General features: G+C 38.4%; 4 protein-coding genes across 5 annotated transcripts in view; 1 reads left to right on the top strand and 3 right to left on the bottom strand.

The window, feature by feature from the left end:
- The window catches only part of fam184ab (family with sequence similarity 184 member Ab), a 148,478-nt gene extending 144,495 nt beyond the window's left edge, over positions 1–3,983 (top strand). For both annotated transcript variants that reach the window (XM_044376348.1, XM_044376351.1), the window contains one exon: positions 2,997–3,983. In XM_044376348.1, the coding sequence (XP_044232283.1) occupies positions 2,997–3,078 (82 nt within the window). In that variant the 3' untranslated portion in view covers positions 3,079–3,983. The remainder of the gene's footprint in view (positions 1–2,996) is intronic.
- Positions 3,984–5,674: 1,691 nt separating this feature from the next.
- Positions 5,675–7,591, bottom strand: LOC122999452 (tripartite motif-containing protein 16-like). Its single transcript, XM_044376391.1, has one exon. The coding sequence runs from the start codon at positions 7,384–7,386 to the stop codon at positions 5,713–5,715; it is 1,674 nt and encodes a 557-aa protein (XP_044232326.1). The 5' UTR covers positions 7,387–7,591; the 3' UTR covers positions 5,675–5,712.
- Positions 7,592–12,502: 4,911 nt separating this feature from the next.
- LOC122999450 (tripartite motif-containing protein 16-like) lies at positions 12,503–14,373 on the bottom strand. The gene has a single exon (XM_044376389.1). The coding sequence runs from the start codon at positions 14,180–14,182 to the stop codon at positions 12,503–12,505; it is 1,680 nt and encodes a 559-aa protein (XP_044232324.1). The 5' UTR covers positions 14,183–14,373.
- A 4,495-nt stretch (positions 14,374–18,868) lies between these two features.
- On the bottom strand, positions 18,869–22,656 carry LOC122965672 (tripartite motif-containing protein 16-like). Its single transcript, XM_044329833.1, has 3 exons — positions 20,983–22,656; positions 19,903–19,957; positions 18,869–18,986 (listed from the first exon to the last, which is right to left on the bottom strand). The coding sequence occupies exons 1-3, from the start codon at positions 22,649–22,651 to the stop codon at positions 18,869–18,871; spliced, it is 1,842 nt and encodes a 613-aa protein (XP_044185768.1). The 5' UTR covers positions 22,652–22,656.
- Positions 22,657–23,833: the final 1,177 nt, after the last annotated feature.

The raw sequence follows: 23,833 nt of genomic DNA, 5'->3' as shown, positions 1-23,833 counted from the left end.
TGCTGGAATCATTCAACACAATTTAATCTGTCTAATGTTATCATGGAGCACCAGAGTTGATGATCTACTAGAAATTCTTTTGGCATCTGTGATTTGATGGCTAAACTGGTCAGATGACCAGAACAATGAAAGAAAAAAGGTTCTGTACTGGTCCTGTAATGGAGCTTTTGAATGAGACTGTTCATCTCTCCCTCACAAAACTCCAAGATCTCTGTTGATGCAAAGAGTGAGGAGATGTCACATCATGATGGAAGAATTATTTCCTTCTTTCCTCATCTCTCACCTTTTAGCTTCTTCATCTCACCTCAGATTCATCATCTCATCCTCTGACAACCTCCTTTCATTCCCTTCCTCTCTTTTAAATTTCCTTCTTGTGGACAGAGAGGAATCCAAATCTGCTACTTCTGCACATAAATACCAAAAAAATAATATTTTATAGACTAAAAATACTTTGAGTCTGAGTTACGACCATGTACAGTATAAACATGATTTATCAGGCTGAACAAATATAAGGGAAGCTTGACTTCTTCAAGCAAAACAACTGAAAAATTAACCTCCCTCCCCCTAAATTTAAATATCACCCTGGGGTTATGGAATTGTTTGTTTAAGAAGTAGCCAATTAAGAAAGCAGAAATACCTCCAGTAGGTGTTTGTTTTGATAGATGCACAAACTCAACCTAATTAGTTAAAACTTAGGGGGAACAACTCGCTCTTCCCCCAAGGACATGAGTCAGGAAGTAACTACTGCAGCTGTCTGGTCAGTCACACCCCACAGATGATTCAGATGATTGACATTTTCCCGTAAAATATATATTTCAGTAGCTGATGAGGGTTATAGGAGAGCGTGAGATTGGATACAAACACCGTATCACCCATCTGTCATGCTAAAACACTGTTATAGGCTCAGAAATATTATCATCTAAATGTTATAATGTGAGAAAAACACTTAGAAATGAATTACAACACAATTTTTATACATCCAAACAAGTGTCCCACGTTCAAATCCAAGCTCACTCTTGAAAACAGTAGTTTGACTAACAGGTCCAGTCTTTTTCCTGAGCTTTCAACCACGTCTTGTCCATTGAAACTACAAGGCGAGGCTGCTTTACATAAAACAGAAACAGCATTAAGAAATGAAACACAATGCAATTTAAAAAGGCCATAAAACACACACATAAAAATAGGTTTTAAAAGGAGTAAAGTGAGATGGGAGATAAAAGAAGGTAAAATAAAACAGATTAAACAGGAGAGTAAAAGTGCAGCTAGTGAAGTGCGAGATATGAATAAATTGTCCCAAATTGAATTTAATAAAAGGCAGTGGTGCTTCAGACTGTGAGGTGAGGTTAACAGCTCAGAACAAAGCTAGTAAGTGGAGCTTCAGATGAAGTTTAAGGGGGAGATCAAATTCTAGACAGGTTGTAAGTGTTAATGTTCTACTCAGAGACTCTCAATACTTACTGACTTCCCTGTTTGTCAAACGCAGTCCCAAGTCCATTAGTCCCCAATGAAGTCATACATCTTTTTAAAAAGCTCACAAATATAAAGTTTTTGTTTTTTTAAGAGCTCAGTGATTTCCTAAAACAGCTGGGCCCTGCAGTTTCTAGCAAACTTTACTCAAACAGAAGTAAATAGTGTATTTATTTGGGGCCGATTAAAACACACTCGGTGAGTTTTTACAACTGAAGCTTGTGGAATCGGCTCTAAGAAGCAGAATCACGTAGATCTGCAACAATGAGTCGATATGCAGAAATTAACCTGCAATTATTTTCATAATGTAATAATCATTTTAGTAATTTTTTAAGGAAAATTGCGAAACAGTTGATGGTTGCAGCTTCTCAAATGTGAGAATTTGAAGCTTTTTATGTATTATAGAGTACATGATGGTAAATGGAACATATATTCTGGATAATTTTTGACTGTTGATTAGACAAAAAACAAAACGTGAGATTATAACAGGCAATTTTCACTTTTTTTGACATTTTATACACAAAATGAGTAATCAATTTAACAAGAAAATAATCAGCAGATTAATAGATAATAGATATACTCGCTAGTTGAAGCTCTAGTATCAGACAATACTAAGTTATATTGTACTAATACAATAGGATTAATGTATTGTTGGTTGTGGTCTTTTCGTGGGATTTGTGGTCAATAAGTGAAATGTCGAATCTCACCAGCCTTAACCTTTACATATTTTGGAAGAACATTTTACTTTCTCTTTGTAAAGTTTAATTAGCAGTGGTTTGGCAAGTTGTGGTTTGACTGACATGAATCTGTGTGTGTATTGCATAATTCCCTGTCAGTGCAAAATGGTAAAACATGCTGGTTTATCCTGCAGATGTCTTCCTACACATAAATACAAACAGCAGGAAAATAAAATAAAACTGTGCTCATTGACAACACAATAATAAAAAGATAATATAAAGATATGACAATGTCAAGTTAATTTATTTTTATACTAACGGTAAAACAATATATTATGACAACTAGTGCATACAGTTAATTATGGGTATGTAGCATTGAACTGAGACGCAGCACTCACTAGTCTTTACAATGGCTTTGCTGCCACCCTGTGGACAGAAAAGCATATTACAGCTTTAAAACAAGCTTACTGATGCTTGTTCTGCTGCACTATGTGTCAGACCAAAATGAAGTCCAAACATAGATTAGCATCTTTTTTCAGTTCTTTGTTTGATTCACGTCGGTTTAGTAAGAAAAATGACACGTAGCACATAAAGAGAGCAGGTCTGGTATGCAGAACGTATGCAGTGATGGCATAAAAATAGACTGTGGTTGAAATGGTACAAATATTGTTTCTTTACTAAGTTTTAAGGCAAAAATACTGATGAAAAATGATATCCAGACACTGCCCCTACCTTTTAGGAAGGTACAAGACTAATTATGCTGAAATAACATCTTTTTTCTTCCCTGATTTGTCTTTTTTTTTGTCTGTAATTGTGTTTTTGTTGTGGTGGTTTTGTGCTGGTGTCCTGAAGCCCTCCTGAAACAAAGGACTCTACCATCGACTCCCCGGACGCCCAGCGCCAGGAGTGGTTCGCTCAATACTTTTCCTTTTGATTGACCACAAACCTGCAAACACAAGGATTCAGCATGTCAACCAAACTTAAAAAAAGAAACAAAAAACACAGAAAAAAAAGAGAAAAATTGTTAAAACTATTTGTTATTTATTGTCATTGATAGGTTCGGGGATCAATTCACTTTAGATTCAGTCAACGGAAACTGTAATTCAAGGTTTGAGAATGAATTCTCATTGATGTGTCAATGAAACGCACAACGAACTTGATGTCATTAGTTTTCACTTTGGTAAAAATGTAATGATTATCTACTTGCTGTTGTTGACTGAAGGGAAACTGAATTGAACCTGATCCTGATCGTCAAATGTCATCACTCTGATCTGATTTGATTGTTTGATTATCTTTGATTGTTTCACTGTGGATGAGTTTCTCTCTTAGTACAGTGACAACGATCATCAGTATGTTTGATGTTTATTTGATTTCTTTACTTCCTAACTTATTTTGCAGTTTCTTGGAACTAGAAAAAATGAGTGGTGCATTATCATGCTGCTAATTGCCATTGTTGGACTACAGTAAGAAATATATATATAAAGAAATATCTGGTAGGTTATTGTGCTCTCTCTGTACGTGGGCCCACTGCATAAAGCATCTTAGACTAGGAGGGCTGATCTAAGACCAGTCTGCCTCCTCATTTATGGTGACATTTACAAAGACCTGATCCTAGATCAGTTACACTTCTCTGATATGCTCCATGAATACAGGCTCTGATTTTAGGACGGCACCATCATGGCAAGTTTGTTACAGCTGCATAGAAGTTTCAGCAGATTTTGGTAGAATATTAAAACCTGTTTGTATGGTTGTCTGTCTCAACACAGATATAATGATGTCTCACCAATTTTAAAAACAAAAATAGCATATTTTATATTTATATTATAATGTGTATGCTTAATAAATAATTATTGTGACATTTATTTCTGTTTTCTTGTCATTTTTTTCCAAGTGGATTCATTTACATTTCATGCAATATTTCAGGAGATGCAAGATTATGGAAGTTCATTGGCGACAAAAATATTGAGATACAACAAATTTCAACCACATGCAGATCAAGTTTAAATTTACACTCCACTACATTCTCAGAGTATTTAAGATTGTGAGCACTTACCAACAGACATCGTCAGATCAGCTAAACTCTTATATACAAATTAATGAGCTGATTAAACATTTAGACAAGTCTAACAGGGTTGGAGCTTCACTTTCAAGACATAATTTACAGTAATTTATTATCAAGACAGAGACCATGGTGTTCTGTTCAAACTGCAACTAATATTTAAAAAGAAGAAGGATTGTTTTATGTCCTTGTCGTGTTTACCTGTAGGAGCACATGTCCCACATCTGGGAAACTCTTTCAGGAAAAGAGAAATGGTCTGAAAGAGGTGGATATGATATGTGAAACAGTGGTGGAAAGTAACTAAGTACATTTACTCAAATACTGTACCTAAGTACAAATTAGAGGTACTTATACTTTACTTAGGTATTTCCATGTGATGCTACTTTATACTTCCACTCCACTACATTTCAGAGGGAAATATTGTACTTTCTACTCCACAACATTTATTTGACAGCTTTAGTTACTTTTCAGATGAAGATTTGACTCAATGGATAATATAACAAGCTTTTAAAATACAACACATTGTTAAAGATCAAACCAGTGGTTTCCAACCTTTTTGGCTTTTGACGTCTTACAAAAAGCAGTGTGTAGTTGGGGTCACATTTCACATGTCTATGAGTTGTTAACAGCTCCACCAAATAGTGATTTTTCCCTCTAAACTTCTCACATGCTTTCATTTCAGTAAATGTTCAAATGATCCAATATTTCACCAAAAGTCCAAAAGCTGAAAACAGATTTGTGTATCAGAACTTTGTTTTTTCTTCTTTCCTCTCCCATTAATCATCTCACGACACCTCAGATTTATCTTGTGACCCTTTGGAGGGGCCCGACCCCTAGGTTTGGAACCACTGGACTAAACTAGCTAACTGTATATAAAGTAGTTGAAACTAGCTCCACCTCCAGCAGCTACAACAGTAACATGTTGCTCTAACACTGATGCTTCAGTATTAATAATGTAATGATCTCATATATAATAATATATCAGTTATTGCAGGATGAGTACTTTTAATTTAATACTTTGAGTACATTTTGCTGCTAATACTTATGTACTTTGCTTAAGTAGGATTTTTCATGCAGGACTTTTACTTGTAATAGAGTATCTTTACATTGCTGTGTTGGTACTTTTACTTTAGTAAAGGATCTAAATACCTCTCCCGCTACTGCTTCATCCACACAATCAGTTAGTTTAACACAGAATGGCAGCTTACATTTAGAAAAGACGTTTATATTTTCATCTGAAGAAACATCAGTGAAGGTAAAAGACATTATCATCAGCAGTGATAGCCTCCATGGATAAAAACACACAGGAAAAAGTGACATTTAAAGAAACTGAAAACATCAACAGAACAACAAATGGAAAGAAAAAAGTGTTGACAATCCCAGTTTGATCGACAGCTGATCTCTGTGCAGCTCAGAAACACCACAGCAACGAGCTCTCAGAAACAATGGAGACAAAAACATGAAGAATTACAACAGAATCTGACACATGAAGTCTGAAATGACTTCTGTCTATTTGAGTTTACACAACTCAGCTGTGTCTCCATCATAATAAAGACAAAGTCCGGCATAGAGAGGCTGAGTGAATGTGGTCTGGACTCTGTGGAGGAGAGTCATGGTTTCAGAGATGCTGTAGAAGGACAGAATACCTGCTGTGTGATCCAGGTACACTCCTACTCTGGAGGAACCAGGACCTGAGACGGGAGTTGACATATTGTCAAACCAAAATGAATAACTATCAGTGTCACAATCTAAAGACCAAGATTTGTCATTGTATCCAAATCTACATTCATCCAAGTCTCCTGCTCTGCTGATATTCTTGTATGCGACTGCTACATCAACTCCATCCCCTCTCCACTCCACCTCCCAGTAACAACGTTCAGTCAGACTCTCTCTACTCAGGACCTGAGTATAATAAGTAAATCTGTCTGGGTGACTAGAATAAGACTGTTCTTCACTCATTCGTTCTGCCTTTCTGTTCCCCTCAGACAATAACAGATGTTTGTTTGCTGTGTTTGGATCCAGAGTGATTTCATGTGAATATTTTAAGAACTCAGCTCTAGTCTTGGGTTCTGGTTCTGGCAGTAAAACGTCCACTTCAGTCCCTGTCAGTGAGATGTTTGTCCATTTCTCCCTCAGGATGTCCTGTAGTTGATCTCTGAGCTCTGACACAGCTGCTGTCACATCCTCAAAGTATCTCAGAGGACGGATATTGATGCTGGATGAGTCTGTAGGTTCACTGAGTTGTGACAGTGAGGGGTAGTTGAGTAGAAACTGGGTGTGATCCTCTGTGTGTGAGAGCTGCTTCATTTCAGCGTCTTTCCTCTTCAGCTCAGTGATCTCCTGCTCCAATTTCTCCTGAAGCTCTTTGACTTGACTCACCTCAGTTTCCTGCTGGGATCTGATCTGCTGCTTCACATCAGAGCTTCTTTTCTGGAGGAGACGGATCAGCTCAGTGAAGATCTTCTCACTGTCCTCTACTGCTTTATCAGCAGAGCGACTGACGGCCTTCACCTCCTGTTGAAGCAGCTTCACATCTTTCTCTCTGTCCTGGATTCTCTGCTGGATTTGTTGTCGACTCACCTCGAGCCCTCTCTGCCTCTCAGTCCTTTCTGCTGCAGCTGAGACTGTGTCGTGGCCTTTATGTTCATCCAAAGAGCAGAGATAACAGATACTCTGCTGATCAGTACGGCAGAATATCTTCATCACCTCATCATGACGAGAGCAGATGTTCTCCTGAAGCTTCTCCGAAGGGTTGACCAGCTTGTGTTTTTTAAATTGACCGACATGGTAGTGAGGCTGGAGGTGATTCTCACAGTAAGAGATCAGACAAGTCAGACAGGACTTGAAGGCTTTCAGCTTCCTCCCAGTGCAGACATCACAGGCCACATCTTCAGGTCCAGCATAGCAGTGATCAGCAGGAGCAGCTTGGAGTCCAGTCTTCTTCAGCTGCTCCACTAAAGCTGCTAACATTGTGCTTTTCATCAGGACAGGCCTCGGTGTGAAGGTCTGTCTGCACTGAGGGCAGCTGTAGATCTTCCTCTGATCATCTTCATCCCAGTATCCTTTAATACAGTTCATGCAGTAGCTGTGTCCACAGGGAATAGTCACCGGATCCTTCAGTAGATCCAGACAGATCGAACAAGAGAAGGTTTCTCGATCCAGCTGATCTCCTTTCTGCTCCATTTCAGCTCTCAGTGGCAATGACTGTCTGAGTTTCACTTCCTTAGAGAGTGACACAAATTTGAGCTTTCATCTGAACAACATGTGTTTCTGCAGTGGATGGGGACTGACAGCTCTTGTACTATATTACATATTGGTTACACCCATCTGCAAACTGTAGATCTGAAGGGGAGGGAACAAGGAGATATGAGCACAGCGTGGAGCTTGTTGTGTTTGAGAGGAGGAAGAGGAGGGAGGGCTTATCAAGTGCTGATTCATTCCAGGAAGAGGAGCAATTTTAAAGGGATACTGGCTGCTTTTCATTTGGCTAACGTGGCTCCTTGCTTCCCTCACTCACGTCACAGCTCCTCCCAGCAAAGACAGAGGAATCTAATTCATCAAAAGGGACGTCCTCACTCACTCCACAACAATGATGTACAGAAGTCAGCTGTCCATATGTAGAAATTATTAAGTAACGGCTTAAAACACTTAAAATCCATGTACAAACAATTTTATACATATTGATAGCTGGAAGGAAAACACCTAATAACTGCTCCAATGTTTTATCATTTGATTATAGATCAAATGATAATATATAGCAGCGTCTGTCTGTCACAGATTAAGACACAAATACACAGTTTAAATCTGTTAATTAATGAAAGAACAAAAGCAACATAAAGGAGCAATAAAATAGCTGAGAGAGAAATGAATCACTGTTGTAGAAATTATGAAAATCCAGCAACGTAATAAAAAATATCATGAAATTACTTCATTTGATAACATTATTTAAGTATCTGTGGAAAAATTCAGAATGTAAATTTGAATAAAAGGTTCATTTTTAATTTAAGATGCGTTTAAACAAATCAATAGTTATTTGTTGCAGCTCTGAGTCCCACAGAACATAAATGCACCAGATTATTTGGATCTGTGGTTTGGTTGGTTTTGGTGAATCTGGAATAATTGTTTTTTTATACATTATAATTTTCTAACTTTTGTCAACAACATGTGATTATCTCCACATACTTCTCCTTAATGAAATCATATATTCTATATGTGAATTACTGCAGCTCTGTCCTTTCACTGCTCACGTCTTTACAAATGTCCACAATTGATTTAGTCCAGCATGATTTTGTTGGAGTGATATATGACTTATAGATCAAATCAGATCATAGATTTTACTAAACCATAAACAGTCTAGTTGATGCAGGTTGTCTGTTTTACTGACAGAAATATTTCTACTTGTATTGAAGGATCAGAGTTCATGTTGCATCACTTCTTATGGACAGCAGAGGGAGTCTGGCTGCTAAAGACCAGTTAATACAACTCCAAACTCCTGAATGTGTTCAGTTTTCATGTCTGGAGATGTTTGCTTACATGTAAAATTAATAAAACACTCAATGTACTCACAGTACTATTACTTCAATACTTTAAGTAGACTTTGCTGATAATACTTATGTACTTTTACTGAAGTAGGATTTTTCATGCAGGACTTTTACCTGTAATGGAGTATTTTTACATTTTCATATTGGTTACTTTTGAAGTAAAGTATCTGGAGTAAAATTGTTCATCTCTAACTTATTTTACTTCCTGCGTTATCCATCTGTTCCCTCTGCCAAGGACAAGAAGCAAGAGAGGAATCAAAATAAGAAGAAAACATAACAAAGTGTGGCAAAAAACTTGAAAGAGAACTGCTTCAGCCTCTGCATGAAGAGAGTTTTGAACATGACAGTTATCTGAGCCAAGAGGAGGAGTCTCCACCCCCCTCACCAACTTCCACCTTTGAGGATTCACCCCTTTCACCTCCCCAAACCCCATCCAGGTCACTCTCCTCTCCAGTCACCCTTTCCCCCTCCTGTTTTTAACTGAAACTTTGTCAGACCAAGATAACAGTGCAGCTGTTCTTATTGAGTCAATCCCTCCCTACTTCAGTTGTATGAGTGAAGCTAGAGTGCATAAAAAAGGAGTTGGAGTTGCCATTTTGTTCAATGATTCCCTCCAATTCAAGCAGATGTCTTATGGAAATTTTGATTCTTTTGGATATGTGGCTCTTCAGTGGAATTCCTCCTCTCAAGCTATATTTCTAAATATCTACAGGCCACCTAAATACTGCGTTACCTTTTTTGATGACTTTGCTGAACTGCTGTCTATTATCTGTATTGACATTGAATATGTAGTTACTGTTGATGATTTTAACATCCATATTGATAACCCGCAGGACAGAGGCACTAAGGAACTGTGTTATGTTCTTGATAATTATGGACTGACTCAGCATGTAACGGAGCCCACACACAACAAGGGGCACATTCTGGACTTCATCATCTCTAAGGGACTGAACATTTCTCAGGTTGTGCTGACTGATGTTGCTCTCTCTGATCATTCCTATGTTTTCTTTGAGAGTGCTATCTCCGTGCACACAAATGTTCAAACAGAGGTAATCACAAAACGGTATATTACTGAAAACACTAGTGAAATTATTCATAATTGACAGTTAAATTTCATCAAGACAGACCATCATGTTCTGTTCAAACTCCAACAAATATTTTTTTTAAAAAAGGATTGTTTTATGTCCGCGTTGTGATTACCTGTAGGAGCACATGTCCCACATCTTGGAAACTATTTTGGGAAAGGAGAAATGATCTGAAAGAGGTGGATATGACATTTTATTACTATTACTAATTCTTATTAATAATTCTTCTACTGATTTTAGTAATTAATAATAATAATTGATAATCATTAATTATTGCTGATAGCCAAACTTGTAGACAACCCCCAACAAAATGGTGCCCCGTGTGAGGCGGAGTATTGTTGGCAATTATTCAGAATTGTGCAATAATAAATTCAGCATAATTTTGGCCTGCACCAAAATTTTGGAGTTTCAAACTTTTAGACTATCCAAAAGCCTTTATATTCAAAACAACTAGTCTGCCACAGGAATAGATATATAGCTGTACTTACAAACAAGTGCAGTGTGGTGAGATTTGATTTTTCAAAGCAATTTTAGCTAAAGCAATTGGTAACCCAAATCTTGAGTTATTGATAACTAACATTGTAGGTGTTTACAGTGTTCCTCATAGAGAACACTAAGACCTTGCTGATGCTGCTAGCCACTCAAGTTGTACCTATACTGTGCGAATTATAAAAATTTTGGTTCAGCATTCGAATACCACATATTCAATGCAATCAAGTGAAACTCTAAGAATTGGCTGTTGATTGAAGTGCTCCCCTTTTTAATTAAAACACCGTGTGCCACCAGCCCTGTGACACATAGAGAGCGTGTACCCGGCTGTTACTGCCATGCATTCCAGCCAGAGTAAGAAATAGAGCCTGTGAGATAGAGCACAGCATGCTACCAACCCTGTGAAACTTAGAAGTTATCCTCTAGCTGTTAATGCCATGCATTCCAGTCTGAATCAACTTCAAGAAACAATCCTCTGACTGTTACTGCCCTTCATCTCAGTTAGTGCATGTTAAAATCTGTTGTACCCACTTTCATTAATGAAAAATCAGCTCCCTCTACATTCAGGAGATGGGAACAATTCCTAATTGACCCTTAGTTCTTGGGAATAAAGTCAGCTTCTCAACCTCCACTGAGAGACAGAGCTAACATCTACCTGACTTCCCATCTCTCTGAAATAGACACTGAGGAGACAAACAAGAAGCATTATTATCAATTTTTCCAACAGAGAACAAGAGCAGCATACTAAGGAAAAAGTCTGAGGCTACTGGAAAGAAGCAGAGGGATGTTTATCCATAGCTGAGGTACTCAATAGAGTACTAACCCCATTTGTTCTTGTTCTGTGCCATTTTGCTGATATGATTGTTGTTGTTTTATGATGTTATTCAGTTGTTTAAATAATCAGACCTGCAGTAGTCAAATAAAATAACCAGGTCAAAGGGCCACAAGGGTTTTGGTAGGGGGGGTTTGGTGTCCTCCGTCAAGAAAATTTGATGAGAGAGAGATATGCAAATTACAGAATGAAATGCTCAAGGTCCTTGTTGTGTTTACCTTTAGGAGCACATGTTCCGCATCTTGTTTCAGGAAAGGAGAAATGTTCTGAAAGAGATGGATATGACATGTGAAACAGGCAGTGGTGGAAAGTAATTAAGTACATTTACTGTGCTTAGGTACAATTTTGAGGTACTTGTATTTTGCTTGAGTATTTCAATGTGATGCTACTTTATGCTTCCACTCCACTACATTTATTTGACAGCTTTAGTCACCTATAAGATCAATATTTTACACATAAAAACATTTGATCAGTTTGTTATATATGTATTGTTATAGATTAGACTATTCAACAGTATAGTCTGTTAAAATTAAATTAAATTAAAATGCTTTAGTGAAGAAAGCTGAAAGTTCAGAGACTGACTGACAAACATTTGTCTGCTCTGAACATGAACTCTGTACTTTGTGGTGTTTCAGGAGGAAAACTGCCTCAAATAAACTCTCATTTTAGTTTCACATTTTCTCCAGAAGTTTTGAATGAGATTCTGAGATGAAGACAGAAGAAAAAACTTTGCTCACTGTTGAAAAAAACATCTTTATTGATTATGTAAAGCTTCAGATTGTTCACACATCCAATCAGTGAAGTCTGTTAAATGACTCTTGTTCAATGATTTCATGTTCAGATTCACTTCATCCACACAATCAGTTAGTTTAACCCAGAATGTACAAGAACATAATAAATGATTATTATCATGATGATTACAGTTTTATGAATTTAGTGGTGAGAACAAAATATCTATGATGAAGGAAGTTCTGCTGTTTTCTCTGTTTACGCTGAAGTAGAGAAACAACAGCAAACAAATACATCAATACAAACATGAAACTAACATTTAGAACAAAGAGAAGTTTATATTTTCATGTGAGGAAACATCAGTGAAGGTTAAAAACATCATCATGAGCAGTGATAGCCTCCATGGATAAAAACACACAGGAAAAAGTGACATTTAAAGAAACTGAAAACATCAACAGAACAACAAATGAAAGGAAAAAAAGTGTTGACAATCCCAGTTTGATTGACAGCTGATCTCTGTGCAGTTCAGAAACACCACAGCAACAAGCTCTCAGAAACAATGGAGACAAAAACATGAAGAATTAGAACAGAATCTGACACATGAAGTCTGAAATGACTTCTGTCTATTTGAGTTTACACAACTCAGCTGTGTCTCCAACAAAACAAAGATAAAGTCCAGCATAGAGAGGCTGAGTGAATGTGGTCTGGACTCTGTGGAGGAGAGTCATGGTTTCAGAGACGCTGTAGAAGGACAGAATACCTGCTCTGTGATCCAGGTACACTCCTACTCTGGAGGAAACAGGACCTGAGACGGAAGTTGAGATGTTGTTGAACCAAAATGTATAACTGTTAGTGTCACAATATAACATCCAAGATTTGTCATTATGTCCAAATCTACATTCCTTCGAGCTTCCTGCTCTGTTGATATTCTTGTATACGACTGCTACCTCAACTCCTCCCCATTCCCCTCTCCACTCCACCTCCCAGTAACAACGTCCAGTCAGACTCTCTCTACTCAGGACCTGAGTATAATAAGTAAATCTCTCTGGGTGACTAGAATAAGACTGTTCTTCACTCATTAGTTCTGCTTTTCTGTTCCCCTCAGATAATAATAGATATGTGTAAGCTGTGTTTGGATCCAGAGTGATTCCACGTGAATATTTTAAGAACTCAGCTCTGGTCTTGGGTTCTGGTTCTGACAGTAAAACGTCCACTTCAGTCACTGTCAGTGAGATGTTTGTCCATTTCTCCCTCAGGATGTCCTGTAGTTGATCTCTGAGCTCTGACACAGCTGCTGTCACATCCTCAAAGTATCTCAGAGGACGGATATTGATGCTGGATGAGTCTGTAGATGCACTGAGTTGTGACAGTGAGGGGTAGTTGAGTAGAAGCTGGTTGTGATCCTCTGTGTGTGAGAGCTGCTTCATTTCAGCGTCTTTCCTCTTCAGCTCAGTGATCTCCTGCTTCAGCTTCTCCTGAAGCTCTTTGACTCGACTCACTTCAGTTTCCTGCTGGGATCTGATCTGCTGCTTCACATCAGAGCTTCTTTTCTGGATGAGACGGATCAGCTCAGTGAAGATCTTCTCACTGTCCTCCATTGCTTTATCAGCAGAGCGACTGACGGCCTCCACCTCCTGTTGAAGCAGCTTCACATCTTTCTCTCTGTCCTGGATTCTCTGCTGGATTTGTTGTCGACTCACCTCGAGCCCTCTCTGCCTCTCAGTCCTTTCTGCTGCAGCTGAGACTGTGTCGTGGCCTTTATGTTCATCCACAGAGCAGAGATAACAGATACTCTGCTGATCAGTACGGCAGAATATCTTCATCACCTCATCATGACGAGAGCAGATGTTCTCCTGGAGCTTCTCTGAAGGGTCGACCAGCTTGTGTTTTTGAAATTGTCCGACATGGTAGTGAGGCTGAAGATGATTCTCACAGTAAGAGATCAGACACTGCAAACAGGACTTGAGGGCTTTCCGCTTCCTCCCAGTGCAGACATCACAGGCCACATCTTCAGGTCCAGCATAGCAGTGATCAGCAGGAGCAGCTTGGAGTCCAGTCTTCTTCAGCTGCTCCACTAAAGCTGCTAACATGGTGTTTTTCCCCAGGACAGGCCTCGGTGTGAAGGTCTGTCTGCACTGAGGGCAGCTGTAGATCTTCCTCTGATCCTCTCCATTCCAGTGTGTTTTAATACAGTTCATACAGTAGCTGTGTCCACAGGGAATAGTCACTGGATCCTGCAGAAGATCCAGACAGATCGAACAAGAGAAGGTTTCTAGGTCCAGCTGATCTCCTCTCTGCGCCATTTCAGCTCTCAGTGGCAACGACTGTCTGAGTTTCACTTCCAGAGAGGTGAAACAATTTTGAGCTCTGATCTGAACAACATGTGTTTCTGCAGCCTGACAGCTCTTGTACTACATTACATGTTGGTTACACCCATCTGCAAACTGTAGATCTGAAGGGGAGGGAACAAGGAGATATGAGCACAGAGTGGAGCTTGTTGTGTTTGAGAGCAGGAAGAGGAGGGAGGGCTTATCAAGTGCTGATTCATTCCAGACAGAGGAGCAGTTTTAAAGGGATACTGGCTGCTTTTCATTTGGCTTTCACTCACGTCTCAGCTCCTCCCAGTGAGGACGGAGGAATTCAATTCACCAAAACGGACGTCCTTACTCACTCCGGCCTTATTTTGAGGAGAAGACAATGATGCACAACATCACCACTGTCAAATATGAAGAAGTCAGCTATCAATATGTAGAAATTATTAAGTAAAATTCATGTATAAATAATGAACTGTTTAAACAGTTACTTGATAATTTCTACATATTGATAGTTGGAGGGAAAACACCTGATAACTATAGCAGCATCTGTCTGTCACAGAATAAGAAACAAATACACAATTTAAATCTGGTAATTACGGAAAGAACAGAACTGACATAAAGGAGTGTTGGGACTGGAGGAGTGCGTTTGGTTATTAGCAATAATTCATAACTATCTATGATAGTTATGAATTATTGCATGAAATTGAAATGAAGATATTGTTAACATTAATCAATAGTTCAGGCACCAACTGTTAAAGAATCTCACATGAGAAGGCAAAACTGTCAGATCTGTGAGGAGCACAGTTGGTTATTAGCAATAATTAACCATTATCATTGATAATTAATTATATAAATTAATAGAAATATTAATATGAATTAACAATTACAGGGTACCACCCAGAAACCAGGACCAATAACCAAACAAGGTAGTCTCATAAAAGGAGTTCACCTAGAATGTTAATATTTGAAAGATATCAATATTCACAGGTGAACAAAGGAGGCTTGAATTTGAGCTCTGACTCCCTCAATCAGCCACTTTTCACAATATATTATACACAATAATGACAAAAGAACTTCTCTTTAAGGATACAGCTGTATTTATTAAACTTAGCAAGATTAACAGTTAACAAAGTTAACAAATGCTTAATTCAATAAACAACTGTCCTAAAATCTAATTCTACTTAGGCAAAACACAAACAGCTATGTACCGGGTTAAACACATTTCAGGTGAATGCATGTGTGTGTGTGTGTGTGTGTGTGAGACAAGATGGCGACGTGGGCTGACGTGATGGCGTCGTTGTTCTGGGACGCGGACGTGACTATGAGAGGAAGTCACGTCAAGCGAGAACCGAATGTCTTGGTTAGACAATAGCAAGATGGCGCCGCCTGGTGGTCGGTGTCTTGTACTCACCAAATTCCATTTGACACACATGTCTGATGGCGGATAACAGCGAATAGAGCGACGCTTTATCCGGCGTTATCTAACAATCAGATGTGTAAAAAGATGTCGGTGCGTGTAAATGTGTACGCACGGATGTGTGTGCGTGTAATTTGCAAGAGAGGGAAGAGGGAGAGGAAGCAATCGTGAGAGTGAGAGAAGCGGCCCCTTTGTCCACAGACAGCACGCGTACGGACGGCAGTCTGTAACATTCACACATTTACTGGTTTCTGATCAACAAAGCAACTTACTTTCTCAGTCATGGTGGCACAAACCAGTCACGAGCGGAACAAACACATAACAGTCTAGCATGGTGAACACAACTAAACAGGCAGGAAACTTTAAATACTCCTCAGAATAAGGCAAAGCAAATGGACTTGGCTGTCCATCAATCTACACAACAAAACAATAGCAATAAAGCTGAACATAAATGTATATACTCAAATGTATATAGTAACATGATAAAAAAAAAGGTAATGAAATTAACTTATTTGATAACATTCTTTCAGTATTTGTGAAAAAATCAGGTCAAATTCAGGATGTAAATTTGAGCAAAAGGTTCATTTTTAATGTTAGATATATTTAAACAAATCAATATAAATCTGGTTTTGGTAAATCTGGAATAATTTGGGTTTTTTAATATTATAATTTTCGAACGTTTGCCAACATGTGATAATCTCCATATCCTTCTTCCTTAATGAAATCAGTCATTCTATGTGTGAATTACTGCAGCTCTGTTCTTTCACTGCTCAAGTCTTTACAAATGTCCACAATTTATTTAGTCCAGCATGATTTTGTTGGAGTGATATATGACATATAGATCAAATCAGATTTGAGAGTGTACTTAACCATAACAGTCTAGTTGATGAAGATTGTCTGTTTTACTGACAGAAATATTTCTGCTTGTATTGAAGGATCAGAGTTTGCATTGGCAAAGTGTATTGGCACTTTTACTGAAGTATAAAGGATCAGAGTATTTCTTCCACCTCATCAGCCACTCTGAGGATAGCTGACAGAACCTGATTCTGCATTTTCTAAATGTCTTTAACAGAATGTAAACACATACTTTATGTTTCTAAATGATCTGACACCTAGAAGAATAATAGTACAGATTGTTCCTTCTCATAATCATAATCACTGCAGACCCCTCCTACCCTGGACATAAGCTGTTCCAACTTCTCCCCTCAAATGACTGTGGTTCAAGACACCACATGGTCTGGCCTTTTGTCTCTGTAGTTCTCTCTCAGCCATATTGTCTGCATGCTGTGGGCTCAGTCACCAGGTGACTTTGGCCATCTTGACATCGCCGCCGCCGCCGCCCTTTGGTAAACTTTGACACTGAATTGGCTATCTTTTTCCTTGACTCCAGGGTGGTGCCCTGTTATCATTAATTGTTACTGATAATTCTCCCATGTATTTTAATAATCAATAATTATCTTTGATAAACATTAATTATTGCTTATAACCAAACTTGTAGCCAAGGCCTTGCAAAATGGTGCCCTGTGTGAGGCAGGGTGTTGTTGGCAATTATTCATAATTGTGCAATATTAATTTCAGCATAAATTTGGCCAGGACCAAAATTTTGGAATTTCAAACTTTTAGACTATCCAAAAGCCTTTATATTCAACACAACTAGTCCTAGAAGAATAATAGTACAGATTGTTCCTTCTCATAATCATAATCACTGCAGACCCCTCACACCCTGGACATAGGCTGTTCAAACTTTTCCCCTCTGGTAGGCGCTACAGAACACTGTACACCAAAACCACCAGACACAGGAACAGTTTCATCCTCTCGCTGTCACACATATGAACAGTTAACTCACTGTGCAATAACCCTGGACACTATAATACCAACTGCACTTATAATATATATATATATCTGTTTTAGTTTAAAACACAAATGTGCAATACATTCCACTCACTACAGTATAAGTGAACAGGCTGTATATAGTGTACATCAGTGGTTCTCAAACTTTTTCACATCAAAACTGACACAAATTCGACCACAGACCCCCATCTAATAAGATTTTTTAAAGTTTCAGAAACATTCAGAAAGTTTGCATAAAGGGCTCAAAAAGTCTGTTGGAGAGCCTTCATGCACTTAACTATTAGACAGTGGGACAGCCCTGAACTGTTGTGGATTTAACGGGAACATGCTTTAAAGTCCATCAGTCTGTGAGTGTGGACATTGCAATTGGGCTTATATCTATAGTTGCTGCATCTTAATATTTACCTCCTGAAAATGCTATGTCAGTAACTTATGTCATCATGTTAGAGGGCTTGTCCAGTCTATGTGCATGTGCATGATATGTCAATATCATATGACAAGCAAAGCAAGTGTTCCCGGTAAAGATTATAATGAATCTTGAATTTAATATTCAATCAAATCTTGTAGCACAAAGTCTCACATGTACAGATTTGTAATTACTTGCTGTCAAAACTATTTCTGCATAAAGAAATCTGTCCATTGTTGCTCTAAAATATCTTGATTTACAGATTGACTTAAGTTTGGATTTGTTTTGTACTCAAAGCTCAGTAGTTCTGTCACTAATAAACTTCCATGCATCATTATAAGGTATTCTGGAAAGAGCTACGACTAATGTCAATACACTATAATACTACAATACAAACAGGACACTGAACAAGATTTTCTGAGTCACTTTTTGTCAGTTAACCTTTTTCATTTGTGTCATTTCCTGAACAAACAGCCCATGTTTTTGTTTTACTGGTCTTACACCGGAGTCACTGGTGTTTACATTTAAACCAAAATATCTGATACTGAATATATGCATTTTTTAGGATATCTTCTCTGCTGGTATAAGAAACAATAACAGGCTTAAAATACAATATAATTATAATATAATATATTTCATTTCATTTTATTTTTTCTTTTTCTTCATTTTTACAGAGACAGTGCACTATTAAAAGTAATTGCACCAGAGTTAGCTAGTAGCTAATTTACATCTGTTGTCCCCGGGTAGGGAGACAAAAAACAACCACAGAACAACAATTACACTACATAAAACAACACAATACATAAGAAGCCATCAGTGTGAGATAATAAATATAATCATTGTGATAAATATAATAAATAAAAGGCAATCATTGGTGGTGACACTTTTGTGCTGACTTTAGCCAGTCCTTGAGGCTGGTTTTAAACACTGCAGAGCTTCCTGAGTCTCTCTCTCTATATATCCAATATTTGTGGGTATGGAATTCCACTTCCCCACTACTTTAACAGAGGAATCGGATTGAGCAAAGGTTGTCTTTTTCGAACTGCGGTACCCAGTCACCCCCAGTAGATGCTCTAGTCCTACCGGCACTGCCACTGCCAGGATAGGCCAGGCATTCTCTAAGAGGAGGAGATGCAAGATTATGAATAATTTTAAACATCAGGAAAACATCAGAGTAAAAGAAGAAGTTATCGAAATTGAGAAAAATTACATTTTTTGCCTGCAACCAGGTTGTTATGCAGTAAGACAAATGAAGAAAAATCATAGTGTGTTTTATAGTTGTTTTTTGAAGAATATATTTGTATAAATTATAATGCCTAAATATTTAACATATGTCACAGGTTTAATGACTTCACTATTCATTAAAATATTGGGATTAATTGAATTATTGATCTTCGCTGTGAAATACATGCAAACTGTTTTGCTAACATTAACAGTCAAGCAGGAACCAGCTAGCCACTCCAACACCTTGCTCATTGCAGCTGTCAATTTGGCTGCAGCATGTTCTTCAGATCTTGCATGAGTAAAAATCACAGTATTATCAGTATACATTTGGATGTTAACATCTAGGCATACTTGAGGAAGATCATTAATATATATACTAAATAAAATTGGTCCTGTATGGTTTTCATGTAGCTTTAACTGTTTCTACAAGGACAACATAAGAGAGAGGTATGAAGAATATGTGTGTGCATGAGTGTGTCTTTTATCCCATTTTAAGTTAATGTACCTTTTATGCAAGTTCTCAAAATGTTAAAAATATATAGAGCCAAACTGGGAAAAGTCAGTTACTGTTGAAAAGAAAGATGGTAAAGTCATTGAGACAGAAACACCAACAGATGAAGAGTCTGCAAAAACAAAACAAAAACTAACAGAAGAGAAACATACAGTAGACAAAAGAAGAAGAAGAGAAAAAAGGTAAAAGAAGCAATTTGTAGCCATTTTCTTATCAAGACAGAGACCATGGTGTTCTGTTCAACCTGCAACTAATATTTAAAAAGAAGAAGGATTGTTTTATGTCCTTGTCGTGTTTACCTGTAGGAGCACATGTCCCACATCTGGGAAACTCTTTCAGGAAAAGAGAAATGGTCTGAAAGAGGTGGATATGATATGTGAAACAGTGGTGGAAAGTAACTAAGTACATTTACTCAAGTACTGTACTTAAGTACAAATTAGAGGTACTTGTATTTTACTTGAGTATTTCCATGTGATGCTACTTTATACTTCCACTCCACTATATTTCAGAGGGAAATATTGTACTTTCCACTCCACTACATTTATCTGAGAGCTTTAGTTACCTATCAGATCAATATTTTACACATAAAACATTTGATCAGTTTGCTATTTATTTTTTGTGGTGTTTTAGGAGGAAAACTGCCTCAAATAAACTCTCATTTTAGTTTCACACTTTCTGCAGAAGCTTTGAATGAGATCCTGAGATGAAGACAGAAGAAAATACTTTGCTCACTGTTGAAAAAAACATCTTTATTGATTATGTAAAGCTTCAGATTGTTCACACATCCAATCAGTAAAGTCTGATAAATGACTCTTGTTCAATGATTTCATGTTCAGATTCACTTCATCCACACAATCAGTTAGTTTAACCCAGAATGTACAAGAACATAATAAATGATTATTATCATGATAATTACAGTTTGATTATACATTTCTTTATCAATTTACAAAGTGAGAATAAAATATCTATGATGAAGGAAGTTCTGCTGTTTTCTCTGTTAAAGACGCTGAAGTGGAGAAACAACAGCAAACAAATACATCAATACAAACATGAAACTAACATTTAGAACAAAGAGAAGTTTATATTTTCATCTGAAGAAATGTCAGTGAAGCTTAAAAACATCATCATGAGCAGCGATAGCCTCCATGGATAAAAACACACAGGAAAAAGTGACATTTAAAGAAACTGAAAACATCAACAGAACAACAAATGAAAAGAAAAAAGTGTTGACAATCCCAGTTTGATTGACAGCTGATCTCTGTGCAGTTCAGAAACACCACAGCAACGAGCTCTCAGACACAATGGAGACAAAAACATGAAGAATTACAACAGAATCTGACACATGAAGTCTGAAATGACTTCTGTCTATTTGAGTTTACACAACTCAGCTGTGTCTCCAGCATTACGATGAAGACAAAGTCCAGCATAGAGAGGCTGAGTGAATGTGGTCTGGACTCTGTGGATGAGAGTAATTTTTTTAGAGATGCTGTAGAAGGACAGAATACCTGCTCTGTGATCCAGGTACACTCCTACTCTGGAGGAACGACGACCTGAGATGAAAGTTGACATATTGTTGAACCAAAATTCACAACTGTTAGTGTCACAATATAACATCCAAGATTTGTCATTGTGTCCAAATCTACATTCATCCGAGTCTCCTGCTCTGCTGATATTCTTGTATGCGACTGCTATACCAACTCCCAATCCCCATTCCCCTCTACACTTCACCTCCCAGTAACAACGTCCTGTCAGACTCTCTCTACTCAAGACCTGCTGCTGTTCAGTGAATCTGTCTGGGTGGCGAGAATAAGACTGGACTATATAAATTAGTTCTACTTTTCTGTTCCCCTTAAATAACAGCCGTGTGTTTACTGTGTTTGGATCCAGAGTGATTTCACGTGAATATTTTAAGAACTCAGCTCTGGTCTTGGGTTCTGGTTCTGACAGTAAAACATCCACTTCAGTCACTGTCAGTGAGATGTTTGTCCATTTCTCCCTCAGGATGTCCTGTAGTTGATCTCTGAGCTCTGACACAGCTGCTGTCACATCCTCAAAGTATCTCAGAGGACGGATATTGATGCTGGATGAGTCTGTAGATGCACTGAGTTGTGACAGTGAGGGGTAGTTGAGTAGAAACTGATTGTAATCCTCTGTGTGTGAGAGCTTCTTCAGTTCATCGTCTTTCCTCTTCAGCTCAGTGATCTCCTGCTCCAGCTTCTCCTGAAGCTCTTTGACTCGACTCACTTCAGTTTCCTGCTGGGATCTGATCTGCTGCTTCACATCAGAGCTTCTTTTCTGGATGAGATGGATCAGCTCAGTGAAGATCTTCTCACTGTCTTCCACTGCTTTATCAGCAGAGCGACTGACGGCCTCCACCTCCTGTTGAAGCATCTTCACATCTTTCTCTCTGTCCTGGATTCTCTGCTGGATTTGTTGTCGACTCACCTCGAGCTCTCTCTGCCTCTCAGTCCTCACTGCTGCAGCTGAGACTGTGTCGTGGCCTTTATGTTCATCCATAGTGCAGAGATAACAGATACTCTGCTGATCAGTACGGCAGAATATCTTCATCACCTCATCATGACGAGAGCAGATGTTCTCCTGAAGCTTCTCTGAGGGGTCGACCAGCTTGTGTTTCTTTAACGGAGCTGCATCATAATGAGGCTGGAGGTGTTTCTCACAGTAAGAGGCCGGACAAGTCAGACAGGACTTGAGGGCTTTCAGCTTCCTCCCAGTACAGACATCACAGGCCACATCTTCAGGTCCAGCATAGCAGTGATCAGCAGGAGCAGCTTGGAGTCCAGTCTTCTTCAGCTGCTCCACTAAAGCTGCTAACATGGTGTTTTTCACCAGGACAGGCCTCGGTGTGAAGGTTTGTCTGCACTGAGGGCAGCTGTAGATCTTCCTCTGATCCTCTCCATCCCAGAAGCCTTTAATACAGTTCATGCAGTAACTGTGTCCACAGGGAATAGCCACTGGATCCTTCAGTAGATCCAGACAGATCGAACAAGAGAAGGTTTCTCGGTCCAGCTGTTCTCCTTTCTGCGCCATTTCAGCTCTCAGTGACAACGGCTGTCTAAGGTTCACTTCCTGAGAAGTGACACAAGTTTGAACTTTGATCTAACAACGTGTTTCCGCAGTAAATGCAGCCTGACAGCTCTTGTACTACATTACATGTTGGTGACACCCATCTGCAAACTGTAGATCTGAAGGGGAGGGAACAAGGAGATATGAGCACAGAGTGGAGCTTTTTGTGTTTGAGAGCAGGAAGAAGAGGGAGGGCTTATCAAGTGCTGATTCATTCCAGGAAGAGGAGCAGGTTTAAAGGTTATTGGCTGTTTTTCATTTGGCTAACGTGACTCCTCGCTTCCCTCACTCACGTCTCAGCTCCTCCCAGTGAGGACGGAGGGATTTAATTCACCAAAAGGGACGTCCTCTCTCACTCCGACCTTATTTTGAGGAGAAGACAATGATGCACAGAAGTCAGCTATCCATATGTAGAAATTATTAAGTAACAGTTTAAAAAACTTAAAATTCATGTATAATTAATTAACAGTTTAAACAGTTACTAGATAATTTCTACGTATTGATAGTTGGAGAGAAAACACCTGATAACTGCTCCAATGTTTTATCATTTGATTATAGATCTATAGCAGCGTCTGTCTGTCACAGATTAAGAAACAAATAGACAATTTAAATCTGTTAATTACAGAAAGAACAGAACCAACATAAAGGAGCAATAAAAACAGCTGCAGCCTGCAGAATATGTTTGAATAAAGTTTAGTTTGTGACAGTCTGACGTCCTTTTCAGGCTCAGGATGATTTTATAGGAGATGCAGCTGTGTGACGTCATATTTTCCTGTAGGAGCTGAGACGTACTGAAACAGAGAAGAAGAGGAAGAAAGGAGAATCCTTCTGGCTTATGAAGAAAAATAAACTAATAGTGTTGTGTGATTAATTCAGATTCTACACACATATCATTTTTTAATGAATAAATATGAAAAGCTGCTGTTGGTGACGTCATTCCTGTTCCACAGGTAGTTTTCCTGATCTGCTGTATTACAACAACAACCTGAATGTTTACTGTCCTGTCAGATCAGCTGACCAATCAATAACCAATCAATAAACACACTGGATCAAAGGGGTGTATGGAGTTTAGTCAAACTCTCTATTGATTACAATAAAGCAAATATACTAGATGAACAACAGAGAAATTAATCACTGTTGTAGAAA

Source organism: Thunnus albacares, chromosome 16 (genome assembly GCF_914725855.1).
Source record: "Thunnus albacares chromosome 16, fThuAlb1.1, whole genome shotgun sequence".
Classification (NCBI taxonomy): domain Eukaryota; kingdom Metazoa; phylum Chordata; class Actinopteri; order Scombriformes; family Scombridae; genus Thunnus; species Thunnus albacares.
This window is presented reverse-complemented; position numbering and strand designations above follow the sequence as displayed.